The sequence below is a fragment of the Pseudophryne corroboree genome, chromosome 7 (assembly GCF_028390025.1).
Source record: "Pseudophryne corroboree isolate aPseCor3 chromosome 7, aPseCor3.hap2, whole genome shotgun sequence".
Taxonomy (NCBI): Eukaryota; Metazoa; Chordata; class Amphibia; order Anura; family Myobatrachidae; genus Pseudophryne; species Pseudophryne corroboree.
The window spans coordinates 55,686,026-55,706,433 of NC_086450.1; the positions used below are offsets into that span (position 1 = coordinate 55,686,026).

The 20,408-nt window shown below is 44.9% G+C and overlaps 1 protein-coding gene across 1 annotated transcript in view; it reads left to right on the forward strand.

The window, feature by feature from the left end:
• The first annotated feature begins 405 nt into the window (after nt 1-405).
• Nucleotides 406-20,408, forward strand: part of LOC134943365 (putative methyltransferase DDB_G0268948) — a 105,201-nt gene continuing 85,198 nt past the window's right edge. The window contains exons 1-3 of the mRNA XM_063932254.1: nt 406-516; nt 15,348-15,508; nt 18,137-18,350. Coding sequence (XP_063788324.1) covers nt 406-516; nt 15,348-15,508; nt 18,137-18,350 — 486 coding nt within the window. The remainder of the gene's footprint in view (nt 517-15,347; nt 15,509-18,136; nt 18,351-20,408) is intronic.

Genomic DNA, 20,408 nt, shown 5'->3' on the forward strand with positions numbered 1-20,408 from the left:
TATACCCCTTAAGGGGTCTCTCCCTTTATACACCATTCATTTCTACTTTTGGGTGCACCTCTACCAAATAAGATTTTCTCTTACTGTACTTATCATACAGGAATATTTAACAAGGTAGGACATACATTGTGCTTATATAATAGTCTGTGAGCTGCATGCTCTGCGGAAATTATGTCGAATTTGCCCGTATTTTCAAAGCAGCAATCTTTTTTTATCTTTTAAATGATTGCCGCTATGGACAGACTTGCTGGAATTTCTCAGAGCATGCAGCTCGCAGACTATTACATAAGCCCCTCAGAATTCATACTATCTACCAATACTCAGAGACTTTAATAACCTTGTTTTCTGCATACAGGGATTTTGTAATTAACATTTTTGACAACTATCAATGTTTGATCTGTATAGATGGATATTGAAGTTTTCAAAGATGAAGAATTCTCTAAAGTCTATCAGGAAAAGATGATTCCTCTTTCCAAAAAAGTTACAAATCTTGTTATAAGCTTTTTGGAAGACAAGGTAAGTAATAATTAATGGAATTGTACTGTACATGATTAATGGAGGCAGCATTTCTGTATGTAAAATTGGATTCAACTTTTGGGGCTTTTCGCACTTTTAATTTTTTGTGTAACAGGTAATGAAACGATAAATGTAATTTTTATCTTAAATTATCTAATTATTCAAATAGTGAAAGATCTTCTTGCCATGATATTGGATATATTATTGTAGATACTAAGTCAAAGATATCAAGTACCTCTGACCCCTGCCTCGTGTTCCTACCCCACAATAGTGTACATTGTGTAGTGTTAATTTTGTCAATAATAAGTATGACTGACTAAAAGTATTAGTCAATTACAGATTATTTCAGGACTAAAATTAGACAAAAATTAAACTGAGATCTACTGACTAAATCTTGACTAAAACAAAGCAAAAAAAAAAGTGACATGCCCCCATTTTGAAGAACCCTGGGGGTAATTCCAAGTTGATCGCAGCAGGATTTTTGTTAGCAATTGGGCAAAACCATGTGCACTGCAGGGAAGGCAGATATAACATTTGCAGAGAGAGATAGATTTGGGTGTGGTGAGTTCAATCTGCAATCTAAATTGCAGTGTAAAAATAAAGCAGCCAGTATTTACCCTACACAGAAACAAAATAACCCACCCAAATCTAACTCTCTCTGAAAATGTTATATCTGCCTCCCCTGCAGTGCACATGGTTTTGCCCAACTGCTCAAAAATTTCCTGCTGCGATCAACTTGGAATTACCCCTCGTGTCGGATGCCATCCCCCTCAGCTCCACAAATGCTGCAGCATGCCAATCACGTTACTGCTGACGGGGCAACAAGCACTATCGCAAGACCCACAACCATCAGATTTGTATGTAAGACTTTGGGTTAATGTACAAATCTTAATTAGACCCTGTGTCTCTATTAAAAACCTTGTTTACACAAGAACTCTTCAGATGTAATCCTATTCCCTGCAAATGTGCCGTTACAACGGTGTGTAACGGCACCTGAACTTACATTCCTCGTGGCCCCTTCTATTACCATAGATTTGTGGAGAAGGGCCGCGCTAAAGAACAAATAAATTGAAGAATCAAGATTGCCGGTAGTTCTAATTAAAACAGATTTATTTTCCGCTTAAAAAATACATATGAAATAGCAGATTAATCTCACTAGACAGTACTTCTAACAAGATGATGGATACATATGTTGAAATTAGAGATGTGCGGCTGGCACTTTTCGTATTTTGTGTTTTGGTTGTTGTTCTAATTCCACTTTCGTGTTTTGGTTTTGGCTTGGTTTTGCCAAAACCACCCTTTCGTGTTTTGGTTTTGGTTTTGGATCTGGATGATTTTTAAAAAAACATAAGAACAGCTAAAATCACAGAATTTGGGGGTAATTTTCTTCCTACGGTATTATTAACCTCAATAACCTTCATTTTCACTCATTTCCAGTCTATTCTGAACACCTCACACCTCACAATATTGTTTTTAGGCCCAAAAGTTGCACCGTGGTGGCTGTATGACTAAACTAAGCGACACAAGTGTGCGGCACAAACAGCTGGCCCATCTAGGAGTGGCACTGCAGTTGCAGACAAGATATCACTATTCAAAAACTAGTCCCCAAACAGCACATGATGCAAAGATGAAAAAGAGGTGCAATTAGGTAGCTTGATGGCCAAGCTAAGCGACACAAGTGTGCGGCACAAACACCTGGCCCATCTAGGAGTGGCACTACAGTGGCAGACAGGATGGCAGATTTAAAAAAAAGGCCCCAAACAGCACATGATGCAAAGAAGAAAAAGAGGGGCAATTAGGTAGCTGGATGGCCAAGCTAAGCGACACAAGTGTGCGGCACAAACACCTGGCCCATCTAGGAGTGGCACTGCAGTTACAGACAGGTGGCACTTAAAAAAAACTAGTCCCCAAACAGCACATGATGCAAAGAAGAAAAAGAGGTGCAAGATGGAATTGTCCTTAGGTCCTCCTACCCACCCTTATGTTGTATAAACAGGACATGCACACTTTAACAGACCAATCATTTCAGCGTCAGGGTCTGCCACACGACTGTGGCTGAAATGACTGGTTTGTTTGAGCACCACCAAACAAAAAAGAACCAATCAATCTCTCCTTGCACAAACTGGCTCTACAGAGGCCAGATGTTGACCTCATTCTCCGATTCCTCACCCCTTTCACTGTGTACATCCTCCTCATCACAGAGTATTAATTCATCCCCACTGGAATTCACCATCACAGATCCCTGTATACTCTCTGGAGGCAATTGCTGGTAAAGGTCTTCCCGGAGGAATTTTTAATTCATTTTGATGAACATCATCTTCTCCACATTTAGTGGAAGTAACCTCCTACGCCGATCGCTGACAAGGGTACCGGCTGCACTAAGCACTCTTTCGGAAAACACACTGGAGGGGGGGCAACTTAGGTAAAATAAAGCCAGTTTGTGCATGGACATCCAAATTGCCTCTTTTTCCTGCCAGTATACATACGGACTGTATGACATGCCTACTTGGATGCTGTCACTCATATAATCCACCACCATTCTTTCAATGGTGACAAGATCATATGCAGTGACAGTAGACATGTCAGTAATTATTGGCAGGTCCTTCAGTCTGGACCACATATCAGCTTTTGCTCCTGACTGCCCTGCATCACTGTCAGTGGGCTAGGAAATCTTATCCTTTTCCTTGCAGCCCCAGTGCGGGAGAAAATGAAGGACGAGCTGTTGACGGTTCACGTTCCACTTGAGTTGACAACTTACTAACCAGCAGATCTTTGCACCTCTGCACACTTGTGTCTGCTGGAAAGAGATATACAATGTAGGCTTTAAACCTAGGATTGAGCACGGAGGCCAAACTGTAGTGCTCTGATTTCAACAGATTGACCACCCTTGAATCCTGGCAAAGCGAATGAAGGGCTCCATCCACAAGTCCCACATACTTTGCGGAATCACTCCGTCTTAGCTCCTCCTTCAATTTCTTCAGCTGCTACTGCAAAATCCTGATGAGGGGAATGACCTGACTTAAGCTGGCAGTGTCTGAACTGACTTCACGTGTGGCAAGTTCGAAGGGTTGGAGAACCTTGCACAAGACGGAAATCATTCTCACTGCGCTTGAGTCAGGTGCATTACCCCTCCTTTTCCTATTTCGTAGGTGGATGTATAGGCTTGAATGGCCTGTTGCTGCTCCTCCATCCTCTGAAGCATATAGAGTGTTGAATTCCATCTCATTACCACCTCTTGCATCAGGTGTTGGCAGGGCAGGTTTAGGAGTGTTTGCTGGCGCTCCAGTCTTCGGCACGCAGTGGAAGAATGCCGAAAGTGGCCCGCAATTTTTCGGGCCACCAACAGAATCTCCTGCACACCCCTGTAATTTTTCAAAAAACTCTGCACCACCAAATTAATTGTATGTGCAAAACATGGAACATGCTGGAATTTGCCCACATATAATGCACGCACAATATTGGTGGCGTTGTCCGATATCACAAATCCCCAGAAGACTCCATTTGGGGTAAGCCATTCTGCAATGATGTTCCTCAGTTTCCGTAAGAGGTTGTCAGCTGTGTGCCTCTTATGGAAAGTGGAGATACATAGCGTAGCCTGCCTAGAAACAAGTTGGCGTTTGCGAGATGCTGCTACTGGTGCCCCTGCTGTTGTTGCTGCGGGAGGCCATACATCTACCCAGTGGGCTGTTACATTCATATAGTCCTGAGTCTGCCCTGTTCCACTTGTCCACATGTCCGTGGTTAAGTGGACACTGGATACAATCGCATTTTGTAGGACACTGGTTACTCTTTTTCTGACGTCTGTGTACATTGTCAGTATCGCCTGCCTAGAGAAGTGAAACCTAGATGGGTTTTGATACCGGGGACACAATACCTCAAATAATTCTCTAAGTCCCACTGAACTAATGGCGGATACCAGGTGCATGTCTAATGCCAACATAGCTGTCAAGGCCTCAGTTATCCGCTTTGCAAAAGAATGACTGCTGTCATATTTCATCTTCCTCACAAAGGACTGTTGGACAGTCAGTTGCTTACTGGAAGTAGAACAAGTGGTCTTCCAACTTCCTCTCTGGGATGACGATCGACTCCCAGCAGCAACAACAGCAGTGGCAGCAACAGCAGGCATACCACTCAAGGATCCTCCGGAGGAATCCCGGTTAGGAGATGACTCCTCAGTCTTGACAGTTACATGGCCTGCAGGACTACTGACATTCCAGACTGAGGAGGAAGTTGATGTTGAGGGAGTTGGTGGTGTGGCTTGCAGGAGCTTGGGTACAGGAGGAAGAAGGAATTTAGGTGTCAGTGGACTGCTTTTGCTCTTACACAAAGTTTCACAACTTGACACTTACTTATGATGAATGCGCTGCAGGTGACGTAAAAGGGAGGATGTTCCTAGATGGTTAACATCCTTACCCCTACTTATTACAGATTGACAGAGGCACAGATGGCTTGACACCTGTTGTCCGGATTTGTGGAGAAATAATTCCACACCGAAGAGGTGGCTTTTTTGGTAGCTTGACCAGGCATGACAACAGGTTTCTCCACTGTGCCTGACTTAAACAAACCACATCACCATCAGAATCCTCATCGTCAACTTCCTCCTCAGCGCCAGCAACACCCATATCCTCATCCTGGTGTACTTCAACAGTGACATCTTCAGTTTCAATCAGGAACTGGACTGTGGGTGCTCCTTCCAGCACTTGCAGGGGGCGTGCAAATGGTGGAAGGAGCCACCTCTTCCCGTTCAGTTTCAGGAAGGTCAAGCATCGCAACCGCCGACAGACTTGGACTCTCCTTGGGGATTTGTGATACCATCTCAGAACGCACAGATCTTTTCTGTGCTTTTTCCAGCTTAACTCTTTTCATTTTTCTAGCAGGAGGATGAGGGCTTCCATTATCATGTGAAGCTGAACCACTAGCCATGAACATAGGCCAGGGCCTCAGCCGTTCCTTGCCATTCCGTGTCGTAAATGGCATATTGGCAAGTTTACGTTTCTCCTCAGATGATTTAAATTTCTTTTTTGGGGTCTTTTTACTGAACTTTGGCTTTTTGGATTTTACATGCCGTCTACTATCACATTGGGCATCGGCCTTGGCAGACGACGTTGGTGGCATTTCATCATCTATGACATGACTAGTGGTAGCAGCTTCAGCACTAGGAGGAAGTGGTTCTTGATCTTTCCCTATTTTATCCTCCAAATTTTTGTTCTCCATTATTTTTGGGGAGTTACATAAGACAATATGCGGCACAGGAATGACTGGAATGACTGATGGCCAGGACACTACCACTGGTCTGATGCAGCACAACACAACAACACTGTAAGGGACTTGTTGTTGTTATTATTATTATACGGCAGCAGTGGACATATAGCAGCAGCGTATACCACTGTGACTGCCTCGTCACTGGAATGATTGATGGCCGGGACACTACCACTGGTCTGATGCAGGACAACACAGCACCACAGAAAGGGACTTACACAGCTACACTGGATATATGGCAGCAGAGGACACCACCACTGTGACTGATCACTGAACTGATGCACAAGAGACTTCCCCTGGTCTAATACAGGACAACACAGCACCACTGAAAGGGACTTATACAGCTACACTTGATATATGGCAGCAGAGGACACCACCACTGTGACTGGTAACTGGACTGATGCAGCACAATACACTGACTACCCTGGACTGGACTGAGCAGCACAACACAGCACAAGACTTGCCACCCCACTTTTCCGCCCACACAGACAATGTGGACACGACCTCTCAATACACTCTCCGAGACTGGAGTGAAAATGGCCGCGACGCGCGGCTCCTTATATGGAATCCAAATCCCGCGAGAATCCAACAGCTGGATGATGACGTTTTGCCTCGTTCGGGTTTCTGAGTCAGGCGGGAAAACCAGAGCCTGACTCGGAATCGGGCTCAGAGCGTGAAGTCCGGTAGGGTTCGGTTCTCTGAGAACCAAATCCGATCATCTCTAACTCGGGCCAGTGCTTTTTAATATCATTCTTGGTGACATTGCAAATGGCATTAAAGGGAAAGTATGCCTTTTGCAGATGACACAAAGGTATGCAACACGGTAAACACACCAGGGTGGTCATTCCGAGTTGTTCGCTCTGTAATTTTCTTCACATCGCAGCGATTTTCCGCTAATTGCGCATGCGCAATGTTCGCACTGCGACTGCGCCAAGTAAATTTGCTATGCAGTTAGGAATTTTACTCACGGCATTGCGAGGTTTTTTCTTCGTTCTGGTGATCGTAATGTGATTGACAGAAAGTGGGTGTTTCTGGGCGGAAACTGGCCGTTTTATGGGTGTGTGTGAAAAAACGCTGCCGTTTCTGGGAAAAACGCGGGAGTGTATGAAGAAACGGGGGAGTGTCTGGGCGAACGCTGGGAGTGTTTGTGACGTCAAACCAGGAACGAAACTGACTGAACTGATCGCAGTTGCCGAGTATGTGCGGAACTACTCAGAAACTACTAAGAAGTGTCTCTTCGCAATTCTGCTAATCTTTCGTTCGCAATTTTACTATGCTAAGATTCACTCCCAGTAGGCGGCGGCTTAGCCTGTGCAAAGCTGCTAAAAGCAACTTGCGAGCGAACAACTCGGAATGAGGGCCCAGGTGGAGTAAAACAAATGATTGAGGATCTAGGTAGACTAGTGGAATGGTCAAGAGTGTGGCAATTATAGTTCAATGCCAAAAATTGCAAAATCATGCACTTGGGTCTCAGAAATCCAAAGGCTAAATATAGTATTACTGGCACTATACTGGACACTACTGAGGAGGAAAGGGATCTAGGAGTCACTATTTCAGGTGAATTAAAGGCAGCTAAGCAATGCAACAAAGCAATGGAGGAAGGTTAGTCAGATGCTTGGCTGCATTGGGCGAGGAATCAGCAGCAGAAAGAAAGAAGTAATAATGCCACTGTATAGGTCATTGGTACTGCCTCATCTAGAATACTGTGTTCCATTCTGGAGGCCAAATCTTCAAAAGGATATTAATACTAGAGATGAGCGCCTGAAATTTTTCGGGTTTTGTGTTTTGGTTTTGGGTTCGGTTCCGCGGCCGTGTTTTGGGTTCGAACGCGTTTTGGCAAAACCTCACCGAATTATTTTTGTCGGATTCGGGTGTGTTTTGGATTCGGGTGTTTTTTTCCAAAAACACTAAAAAACAGCTTAAATCATAGAATTTGGGGGTCATTTTGATCCCAAAGTATTATTAACCTCAAAAACCATAATTTACACTCATTTTCAGTCTATTCTGAATACCTCACACCTCACAATATTATTTTTAGTCCTAAAATTTGCACCGAGGTCGCTGTGTGAGTAAGATAAGCGACCCTAGTGGCCGACACAAACACCGGGCCCATCTAGGAGTGGCACTGCAGTGTCACGCAGGATGTCCCTTCCAAAAAACCCTCCCCAAACAGCACATGACGCAAAGAAAAAAAGAGGCGCAATGAGGTAGCTGTGTGAGTAAGATTAGCGACCCTAGTGGCCGACACAAACACCGGGCCCATCTAGGAGTGGCACTGCAGTGTCACGCAGGATGGCCCTTCCAAAAAACCCTCCCCAAACAGCACATGATGCAAAGAAAAAAAGAGGCGCAATGAGGTAGCTGACTGTGTGAGTAAGATTAGCGACCCTAGTGGCCGACACAAACACCGGGCACATCTAGGAGTGGCACTGCAGTGTCACGCAGGATGTCCCTTCCAAAAAACCCTCCCCAAACAGCACATGACGCAAAGAAAAAAAGAGGCGCAATGAGGTAGCTGTGTGAGTAAGATTAGCGACCCTAGTGGCCGACACAAACACCGGGCACATCTAGGAGTGGCACTGCAGTGTCACGCAGGATGTCCCTTCCAAAAAACCCTCCCCAAACAGCACATGACGCAAAGAAAAAAAGAGGCGCAATGAGGTAGCTGTGTGAGTAAGATTAGCGACCCTAGTGGCCGACACAAACACCGGGCCCATCTAGGAGTGGCACTGCAGTGTCACGCAGGATGTCCCTTCCAAAAAACCCTCCCCAATCAGCACATGATGCAAAGAAAAAGAAAAGAAAAAAGAGGTGCAAGATGGAATTATCCTTGGGCCCTCCCACCCACCCTTATGTTGTATAAACAAAACAGGACATGCACACTTTAACCAACCCATCATTTCAGTGACAGGGTCTGCCACACGACTGTGACTGATATGACGGGTTGGTTTGGACCCCCCCCAAAAAAGAAGCAATTAATCTCTCCTTGCACAAACTGGCTCTACAGAGGCAAGATGTCCACCTCATCTTCACCCTCCGATATATCACCGTGTACATCCCCCTCCTCACAGATTATCAATTCGTCCCCACTGGAATCCACCATCTCAGCTCCCTGTGTACTTTGTGGAGGCAATTGCTGCTGGTCAATGTCTCCGCGGAGGAATTGATTATAATTCATTTTAATGAACATCATCTTCTCCACATTTTCTGGATGTAACCTCGTACGCCGATTGCTGACAAGGTGAGCGGCGGCACTAAACACTCTTTCGGAGTACACACTTGTGGGAGGGCAACTTAGGTAGAATAAAGCCAGTTTGTGCAAGGGCCTCCAAATTGCCTCTTTTTCCTGCCAGTATAAGTATGGACTGTGTGACGTGCCTACTTGGATGCGGTCACTCATATAATCCTCCACCATTCTATCAATGTTGAGAGAATCATATGCAGTGACAGTAGACGACATGTCCGTAATCGTTGTCAGGTCCTTCAGTCCGGACCAGATGTCAGCATCAGCAGTCGCTCCAGACTGCCCTGCATCACCGCCAGCGGGTGGGCTCGGAATTCTGAGCCTTTTCCTCGCACCCCCAGTTGCGGGAGAATGTGAAGGAGGAGATGTTGACAGGTCGCGTTCCGCTTGACTTGACAATTTTGTCACCAGCAGGTCTTTCAACCCCAGCAGACCTGTGTCTGCCGGAAAGAGAGATCCAAGGTAGGCTTTAAATCTAGGATCGAGCACGGTGGCCAAAATGTAGTGCTCTGATTTCAACAGATTGACCACCCGTGAATCCTTGTTAAGCGAATTAAGGGCTGCATCCACAAGTCCCACATGCCTAGCGGAATCGCTCCGTGTTAGCTCCTCCTTCAATGCCTCCAGCTTCTTCTGCAAAAGCCTGATGAGGGGAATGACCTGACTCAGGCTGGCAGTGTCTGAACTGACTTCACGTGTGGCAAGTTCAAAGGGCATCAGAACCTTGCACAACGTTGAAATCATTCTCCACTGCACTTGAGACAGGTGCATTCCACCTACTATATCGTGCTCAATTGTATAGGCTTGAATGGCCTTTTGCGGCTCCTCCAACCTCTGAAGCATATAGAGGGTTGAATTCCACCTCGTTACCACTTCTTGCTTCAGATGATGGCAGGGCAGGTTCAGTAGTTTTTGGTGGTGCTCCAGTTTTCTGTACGTGGTGCCTGTACGCCGAAAGTGTCCCGCAATTCTTCTGGCCACCGACAGCATCTCTTGCACGCCCCTGTCGTTTTTTAAAAAATTCTGCACCACCAAATTCAAGGTATGTGCAAAACATGGGACGTGCTGGAATTGGCCCAGATTTAATGCACACACAATATTGCTGGCGTTGTCCGATGCCACAAATCCACAGGAGAGTCCAATTGGGGTAAGCCATTCCGCGATGATCTTCCTCAGTTGCCGTAAGAGGTTTTCAGCTGTGTGCGTATTCTGGAAAGCGGTGATACAAAGCGTAGCCTGCCTAGGAAAGAGTTGGCGTTTGCGAGATGCTGCTACTGGTGCCGCCGCTGCTGTTCTTGCGGCGGGAGTCCATACATCTACCCAGTGGGCTGTCACAGTCATATAGTCCTGACCCTGCCCTGCTCCACTTGTCCGTGGTTAAGTGGACATTGGGTACAGCTGCATTTTTTAGGACACTGGTGACTCTTTTTCTGAGGTCTGTGTACATTTTCGGTATCGCCTGCCTAGAGAAATGGAACCTAGATGGTATTTGGTACCGGGGACACAGTACCTCCAACAAGTCTCTAGTTGGCTCTGCAGTAATGATGGATACCGGAACCACGTTTCTCACCACCCAGGATGCCAAGGCCTCAGTTATCCGCTTTGCAGTAGGATGACTGCTGTGATATTTCATCTTCCTCGCAAAGGACTGTTGAACAGTCAATTGCTTACTGGAAGTAGTACAAGTGGGCTTACGACTTCCCCTCTGGGATGACCATCGACTCCCAGCGGCAACAACAGCAGCGCCAGCAGCAGTAGGCGTTACACGCAAGGATGCATCGGAGGAATCCCAGGCAGGAGAGGACTCGTCAGACTTGCCAGTGACATGGCCTGCAGGACTATTGGCATTCCTGGGGAAGGAGGAAATTGACACTGAGGGAGTTGGTGGGGTGGTTTGCGTGAGCTTGGTTACAAGAGGAAGGGATTTACTGGTCAGTGGACTGCTTCCGCTGTCACCCAAAGTTTTTGAACTTGTCACTGACTTATTATGAATGCGCTGCAGGTGACGTATAAGGGAGGATGTTCCGAGGTGGTTAACGTCCTTACCCCTACTTATTACAGCTTGACAAAGGGAACACACGGCTTGACACCTGTTGTCCGCATTTCTGGTGAAATTCCTCCACACCGAAGAGCTGATTTTTTTGGTATTTTCACCTGGCATGTCAACGGCCATATTCCTCCCACGGACAACAGGTGTCTCCCCGGGTGCCTGACTTAAACAAACCACCTCACCATCAGAATCCTCCTCGTCAATTTCCTCCCCAGCGCCAGCAACACCCATATCCTCCTCATCCTGGTGTACTTCAACACTGACATCTTCAATCTGACTATCAGGAACTGGACTGCGGGTGCTCCTTCCAGCACTTGCAGGGGGCGTGCAAATGGTGGAAGGCGCATGCTCTTCACGTCCAGTGTTGGGAAGGTCAGGCATCGCAACCGACACAATTGGACTCTCCTTGTGGATTTGGGATTTCAAAGAACGCACAGTTCTTTGCGGTGCTTTTGCCAGCTTGAGTCTTTTCAGTTTTCTAGCGAGAGGCTGAGTGCTTCCATCCTCATGTGAAGCTGAACCACTAGCCATGAACATAGGCCAGGGCCTCAGCCGTTCCTTGCCACTCCGTGTGGTAAATGGCATATTGGCAAGTTTACGCTTCTCCTCCGACAATTTTATTTTAGGTTTTGGAGTCCTTTTTTTTCTGATATTTGGTGTTTTGGATTTGACATGCTCTGTACTATGACATTGGGCATCGGCCTTGGCAGACGACGTTGCTGGCATTTCATCGTCTCGGCCATGACTAGTGGCAGCAGCTTCAGCACGAGGTGGAAGTGGATCTTGATCTTTCCCTAATTTTGGAACCTCAACTTTTTTGTTCTCCATATTTTATAGGCAGAACTAAAAGGCACCTCAGGTAAACAATGGAGATGGATGGATTGGATACTAGTATACAATTATGGACGGACTGCCACGGTTAGGTGGTATAAAAAAACCACGGTTAGGTGGTATATAATACAATTATGGATGGACGGACTGCCTGCCGAGTGCCGACACAGAGGTAGCCACAGCCGTGAACTACCGCACTGTACACTGGTTGATAAAGAGATAGTAGTATACTCGTAACAACTAGTATGACGACGGTATAAAGAATGAAAAAAAAAACCACGGTTAGGTGGTATATATTATAATACAATTATGGTTGGACGGACTACCTGCCGAGTGCCGACACAGAGGTAGCCACAGCCGTGAACTACCGCACTGTACACTGGTTGATAAAGAGATAGTAGTATACTCGTAACAACTAGTATGACGACGGTATAAAGAATGAAAAAAAAACCACGGTTAGGTGGTATATATTATAATACAATTATGGATGGACGGACTGCCTGCCGAGTGCCGACACAGAGGTAGCCACAGCCGTGAACTACCGCACTGTACACTGGTTGATAAAGAGATAGTAGTATACTCGTAACAACTAGTATGACGACGGTATAAAGAATGAAAAAAAAAAACACGGTTAGGTGGTATATATTATAATACAATTATGGTTGGACGGACTGCCTGCCGAGTGCCGACACAGAGGTAGCCACAGCCGTGAACTACCGCACTGTACACTGGTTGATAAAGAGATAGTAGTATACTCGTAACAACTAGTATGACGACGGTATAAAGAATGAAAAAAAAAACACGGTTAGGTGGTATATATTATAATACAATTATGGTTGGACGGACTGCCTGCCGAGTGCCGACACAGAGGTAGCCACAGCCGTGAACTACCGCACTGTACACTGGTTGATAAAGAGATAGTAGTATACTCGTAACAACTAGTATGACGACGGTATAAAGAATGAAAAAAAAACCACGGTTAGGTGGTATATATTATAATACAATTATGGTTGGACGGACTGCCTGCCGAGTGCCGACACAGAGGTAGCCACAGCCGTGAACTACCGCACTGTACACTGGTTGATAAAGAGATAGTAGTATACTCGTAACAACTAGTATGACGACGGTATAAAGAATGAAAAAAAAACCACGGTTAGGTGGTATATATTATAATACAATTATGGATGGACGGACTGCCTGCCGAGTGCCGACACAGAGGTAGCCACAGCCGTGAACTACCGCACTGTACACTGGTTGATAAAGAGATAGTAGTATACTCGTAACAACTAGTATGACGACGGTATAAAGAATGAAAAAAAAACCACCGTTAGGTGGTATATAATACAATTATGGTTGGACGGACTGCCTGCCGAGTGCCGACACAGAGGTAGCCACAGCCGTGAACTACCGCACTGTACACTGGTTGATAAAGAGATAGTAGTATACTCGTAACAACTAGTATGACGACGGTATAAAGAATGAAAAAAAAACCACGGTTAGGTGGTATATATTATAATACAATTATGGATGGACGGACTGCCTGCCGAGTGCAGACACAGAGGTAGCCACAGCCGTGAACTACCGCACTGTACTGTGTCTGCTGCTAATATAGACTGGTTGATAAAGAGATAGTATACAATACTACTAATATACTGGTGGTCAGGCACTGGTCACCACTAGTCACACTGGCAGTGGCACTCCTGCAGCAATAGTGTGCACTGTTTAATTTTAATATAATATTATTTATCATGTACTCCTGGCTCCTGCTATAACAACCTGCAGTGCTCCCCAGTCTCCCCCACAATTATAAGCTTTATATACAATACATTGATGTGCAGCACACTGGGCTGAGCAGTGCACACAGACTGAGTCACTGTGTGACTGTGTATCGTTTTTTTCAGGCAGAGAACGGATATATTAAATAAAACAAACAACTGCACTGTCTCTGGTGGTCACTGGTCACTGTGGTCGTCAGTCACTAAACTCTGTCTGCACTCTCTTCTAATCTACAGTATCACAGCAATCTCTCTCTCTCTCTCTCTTCTAAATCTAATCTAAATGGAGAGGACGCCAGCCACGTCCTCTCCCTATCAATCTCAATGCACGTGTGAAAATGGCGGCGACGCGCGGCTCCTTATATAGAATCCGAGCCTCGCGAGAATCCGACAGCGTCATGATGACGTTCGGGCGCGCTCGGGTTAACCGAGCAAGGCGGGAAGATCCGAGTCGCTCGGACCCGTGAAAAAAAAAGTGAAGTTCGTGCGGGTTCGGATTCAAAGAAACCGAACCCGCTCATCTCTAATTAATACATTAGAGACTGTACAAAGAAGGGCAACAAAAATGGTGCATGGTCTACATCACAAAACACCCAGAAAGACTAAAAAAATCTTAATACAGGTTGAGTATCCCTTATCCAAAATGCTTTGGACCAGAGGTATTTTGGATATCGGATTTTTCCGTATTTTGGAATAATTGCATACCATAATGAGATATCATGATGATGGGACCTAAATCTAAGCACATAATACATTTATGTTTCATATATACCTTATACACACAGCCTGAAGGTCATTTAATACAATATTTTTTATAACTTTGTACATTAAACAAAGTGTGTCTACATTCACACAATTCATTTATGTTTCATATACACTTCATACACACAGCCTGAAGGTCATTTAATACAATATTTTTAATACGTTTGTATATTAAACAAAGTTTGTGTACATTGAGCCATCAAAAAACAAAGGTTTCACTATCTCACTCTCACTCAAAAAAGTCTGTATTTCGGAATATTCCGTATTTCGGAATATTTGGATATGGGATACTCAACCTGTATGTATAGCTTGGAGCAGAGAAGGGAAAGGGGGGACATGATAAAAACTTTTAAATATATCAAGGGTTTTAACAAAGTCCAGAAAGGAAATATTCTCCAAATGAAAAGAAGCAATAGGACACGAGGACATGCACTGAGACTGGAGGAGGGGGAGGAAAAATGACTTCACAGAAAGGGTAGTGGACAAGTGGAATAGCCCCCATCAGAGGTGGAAATCAGAGGTGGAAGAGGCTAAGACAGTAGAGCAATTTAAACATGCATGGGATAGACATAAGGAAATCCTTACAAAGAAATGAGGATCATATAAGGTTTGAGATAAAAATAAAGTTAAAAAAAGGGGGTAGACTAGATGGGCCAATTGATTCTTATCAGCCGTCAAATTCTATATTTCTATGTTTAACATTACACACGTGAGAGGTCTTGTTACCTTACTGAATCAACGTCGTATATTCAATTATTTGCAATTCTCAAAAAGACCACTAGGAGTATTATATATAAATATGATAAAAATAGGTTACTGTATTACTGTACTGTGGTGATAATAATCATGGAAATATAAACAAGATATTGAGACAAGTGTAAACTTCATCAAATTAACATTTTCTCATCAGAAAGGACGACCCTTTGAACTGGCTGTAGACGCTGGCTGTGGTACAGGAAGATCAACCCGGCCTCTGGCAGAACATTTCTGTAAAGTGATTGGAATAGATATAAGTGAGAGCCAGATAAATGAAGCAAGAAAATGTACACCACAAGAGAACGTCACTTATCAGTGAGTATAAACTTTCTGTTGGCTGATATTAGCCTACATTTCTACACCAGGAGAATAGAGGAAAGCACTTATCTACAATAGAGGCAAACAGATATATTAGCCTACATTTATACAGCAGGAGAATAGAGGAAAGCACTTATCTACAACAGAGGCAAACAGACATATTAGCCTACATTTCTACAGCAGGAGAATAGAGGAAAGTACTTATCTACAACAGAGGCAAACAGACATATTAGCCTACATTTCTACAGCAGGAGAATAGAGGAAAGCACTTATCTACAACAGAGGCAAACAGACATATTAGCCTACATTTCTACAGCAGGAGAATAGAGGAAAGCACTTATCTACAACAGAGGCAAACAGACATATTAGCCTACATTTATACAGCAGGAGAATAGAGGAAAGCACTTATCTACAACAGAGGCAAACAGACATATTGGCTGGAAAAGGGTAATGTTTATTAATAATTTATTAAAAGAAGGAAAAAGTATGGCTGCAAAAAGAGAATGGTCCCACAGAGTGTACGTAGTGTTCCCTTCTTGTTCAAATAACCCAATAACAGGTGTACATCAGGGGGCTAACTGCCAGCACATGACCAACAACACAAGGCTTAGACATGGCTAGCTGCCAGCACATCACCAACAACACCTTAAATGGAGCTACCTGCCATCACATCACCAACAACTCAAGGCTTAGACATGGCTAACTGACCGCCCATCACCAACAACACCTTAGATGGAGCTACCTGCCAGCCCATCACCAACAGCACCTTAGATGGAGCTACCTGCCAGCCCATCGCCAACAACACCAGGTTTAGATGGAGCTACATGCCAGCCAATCACCAACATCACAAGGCTTATACAGTATAGTGGACAACTGCCTGCCCATCACCATCAACTAAAGGCTTAGATGGGGACCAACTCCAGCCTATCACCAACAACTCACGATATCTAATTTCCCCTGCCAATGATACACAAAAATGTCCACTGGGACTGGTGGTATCGCTGACAATAGTACTGTAAAATCAGAACCTTAAGATCTACAGCTTGACCAAAAACTCCATCCTTTAACTGTAATAGGACTCACAAATCAGATCATAAAAACGGGGCACTCCTTACATTATTAACCCATGCTCCTAAATGTATTTTGACAGTCTAGTAGTTTAAATTGCATTGGGCATATAAAATGCTTTCTGTCTTCCATATTGCATTAAATAAGAAAAAAGCTAATGCCTCGAGTGCTAAAGTAATCCACAATAAAGCAGTTGTCAAATGTAGATTGTGTAATTGCAACAACAATGGGGCTAATTCAGATGCTGCTGTGCGTTTTCGCACAGCGGGTGGTCAGGTCTGAACTGCGCATGTGCAGGCGGCGCAGTGCGCCGGTGCATGCCATAGATGCGATCAGCATTTCAGCCCAGCAATCGCCTCTTCCTGATTGACAGGCATAGGCATTCGCTGGGCGGGAGGGGGCGTGCCGGCGGCGCTGTTCACGGTCCGGGCAATGCAGGCATGCCCAGACCGTGCAGGGGCGCGCTGCAACCCGGAGAGCGATGGGTAGCTCCCTGCCAGCGTGCAGGAGCTGCGCTGGTAGGGAGCTACTCTTCAGGTACAAAAGCATTGTCGCCGTGCGATGCTTTTGTACCTGTGTGTGGGGGGGGGGAGCAAAGCTGGACATGCGGGGCAGACTAGCCCTGTGCTGGACGTCCCCACACATGTCTGTGAAAGTGATCGTAGATGTGCTAAATGTAGCACATCTATGATCAAGTCTGAATTACCCCCATGGCAGCAATGAATACGTAGCTAATTATGTTCATATCTTGACACATTATATTATTATACAGATATAATGTGAGTGGCATAAGAAGTCTCTATACTGTATATGGGTTCATGTAAGGAGAGAAAAGAAAGAGATTCAAGATAAAACATATACATGTTACTAAATCCCTCCAATAAGATTATCTGAAATATTTTTACCCCAGTAGTAGCGCAGCTTACACGTAACGCCCCAGTAGTAGTGCAGCTTACACGTAACGCCCCAGTAGTAGCGAAGCTTACACATAACATCCACAGAAGTACAGTTTATTCACTTTCCCCTCCCCTGCACACATACACATACATAAATAAACACACATACATACATACATACATACATACATACACACACACACACACAGACACACACACTTTCTTACTTACTCTCAATGGCTGGCAGGATCTGGAGCGGCATGTCCATCTCTGTGCCACTGCAGTCTTCTTGTCCTGTGTAGCGCCGCCGCCTCCATCCATGTAGCTCCGTCAACTTTTCATCCGATCATCATAAGTCACTGCCACTGTCACAGGAGGGGGAGAGGAGGCTTTAAGCTGCCGGTGCCGCTGCCTGTCATGCAGAGACCGGTACAGCAGTCGGCAGCAGTAGGGAGGCCAGGCGCAGCAGGGATACAGAGCAGAGAGAGCGTCTCTCTAGCCTGGCGCCTACCTGCTCTGCATCCCTTTGCTGAGCGGGTAGTGCTGGGCCTGGACATCAAGGTGAACATCTATCATCACCTCTGCGCCATGAGACCAAAGCCAGAAAATATCTGTAGCAATGTGTGTACTCAGATTGGCCATTTACAGCTTCTCTTTACAGGGTCTCCTCAGTTGAGAAGATGCCATTGGAAGATGCCTCTGTGGATCTAGTTAATGCAGCTGCTGCTACTCATTGGTTCCCCATAGACCAATTCATTCTAGAAGTAACTCGTGTACTAAAGAACAGAGGCTGTCTGGCATTGCATTGTCCGTATCCCAAAATTACCATACAATATAAGAATTGTTCAGAGACGTTAACAAACATTTACAATGAGGTAAGAGTAGATTTTGTATGAATGAATGAATGAATGACATTGTGTCTTCTCAAAATGTAATACTAATGGCACAGCACTAATTTATAGTAGAAACCTTATCATGGTAGAACAATCAAGACAATAAATTTTAACCATAAAATTATGCATTTTAACGGCTGATCAGAACCACTTGGCCCACCTAGTCTGCCCATGTACACGCACACACTTATACACTAGGGTCCATTTTTGTTATGAGCCAATTAACCTATCAGTATATTTTTGGATTGTGGGAGCACACGGAGGAAACCCACGTAAGCACAGAGAGAATATATAAACTCCACACAGTTAGGCCGGGTACACACTACAGCGATGTCAGCTGGATTTACTCTGGCAGCATGACAAATGTTCTACATCACTGTGTGTACCCCATGATTTGTGCGCTCCGGTGGTCTTTAGCGATATCTGCTACAGGGCCATGGGAAGACCTAGCTAAAGACATGATGCAGTGCAAATGAAGGACGGAATGATATATTGTTCCATCCTTCATATGTGTATGGCCAATCCCCACTGGTCGGGACGTCACTCAGGTGTGTACCCGGCCTAAAGGCCATGGTGGGAGTCAAACCCATGACCTCAGTGCTGTGAGGCAGTAATGCTAACCATCACACCATCCATGGTACCCTTGAGGAAGATAGTGCTCTAATAAACTGATTGACTGTGTTAGATTAGTTCATCTCTGAGAGAAAACCGGATGTTCATTTGAACCCTGTTTTTCATATTAACAACAAAACAAAAGTCTACTATAGTAGAAAATTAATACATTTTGAGCACCGATTTGGAGATGTCAGGGTCACCATGAAATTCTGAAGAAGATATATGAATAGTACAGTAAATGCAGCTATAATGTATCATGGGGGAGATTTATCAAACCTTCCAAAAGAGCAAAAGTTGAGGTGTTGCTGTTGTGTCTGTGTAACTGTTCATTGACACAAACAGACTTGGAGACCAGGAGCTGTTATCAGCATGCTGCTTCAACTTTACTTAACTGCAAACAAGCACTGGGGGTCATTCCGAGTTGTTCGCTCATTGACGATTTTCGCAACGGAGCGATTAAAGCAAAAATGCGCATGCACACGGTACGCAGTGCGCATGCGCTAAGTATTTTAGCACAAAACTTAGTAGATTTACTCACGACTGAACGAAGAATTTTCATCGTTGATGTGATCGGAGAGGGACTGACAGGAAGTGGGTGTTTCTGGGCGAAAACTGACCGTTTTCTGGGAGTGTGCGGAAAAACGCAGGTGTGCCAAGATAAAACGCGGGAGTGTCTGGAGAAACAGGGGAGCAAACGCAGGGCGTGTTTGTGACGTCAAACCAGGAACGAAACGGGCTGAGCTGATCGCAGTGTATGAGTAAATATCGAGCTACTCAGAAACTGCTAAGAATTTTCTATTCGTAATTCTGCTAATCTTTCGTTCGCAATTCTGCTATGCTAAGATACACTCCCAGAGGGCGGCGGCCTAGCGTGTGCAATGCTGCTAAAATCTGCTAGCGAGCGAACAACTCTGAATGAGGGCCATAAAGCAACACACTTTTGCAGCAAGCTGCACAATAGCACCGAACAACAAAACAGTGGTGAAACGTGGTACTGCAAGCATAACACAGAATGCACAGCAATGTGAATCTGACAGCCAGATTCCAATATCTAAAAGTTGCTCATAGAAATTAAATCAGATTCTAGCAGTGTCAGACTGTGGCATAAAGGGCCCACCGGGGGAATGCAGTAGTAGGGGCTTATGCTTAGAGGTATGGCCAGTCTCCAGAGGGGGTGGCCAGCCCCACACCGAGGTTTGAATAATAGTTAGAGAGTACGTGAGTGAGCCCCTTGATAATAAATATATATTTGGCAGCACAGATGGTGTAATGGTTAGCATTACAGCCTCACAGCACTGAGGTCATGGGTCCAATTCCCACCATGGCCCTAACTGTGTGGAGTTTGTATAATCTCCCCATGCTCGCGTGGGTTTCCTCCGGGTACTGTGGTTTCCTCCTACACTCCAAAAATATACTGGTAAGTTA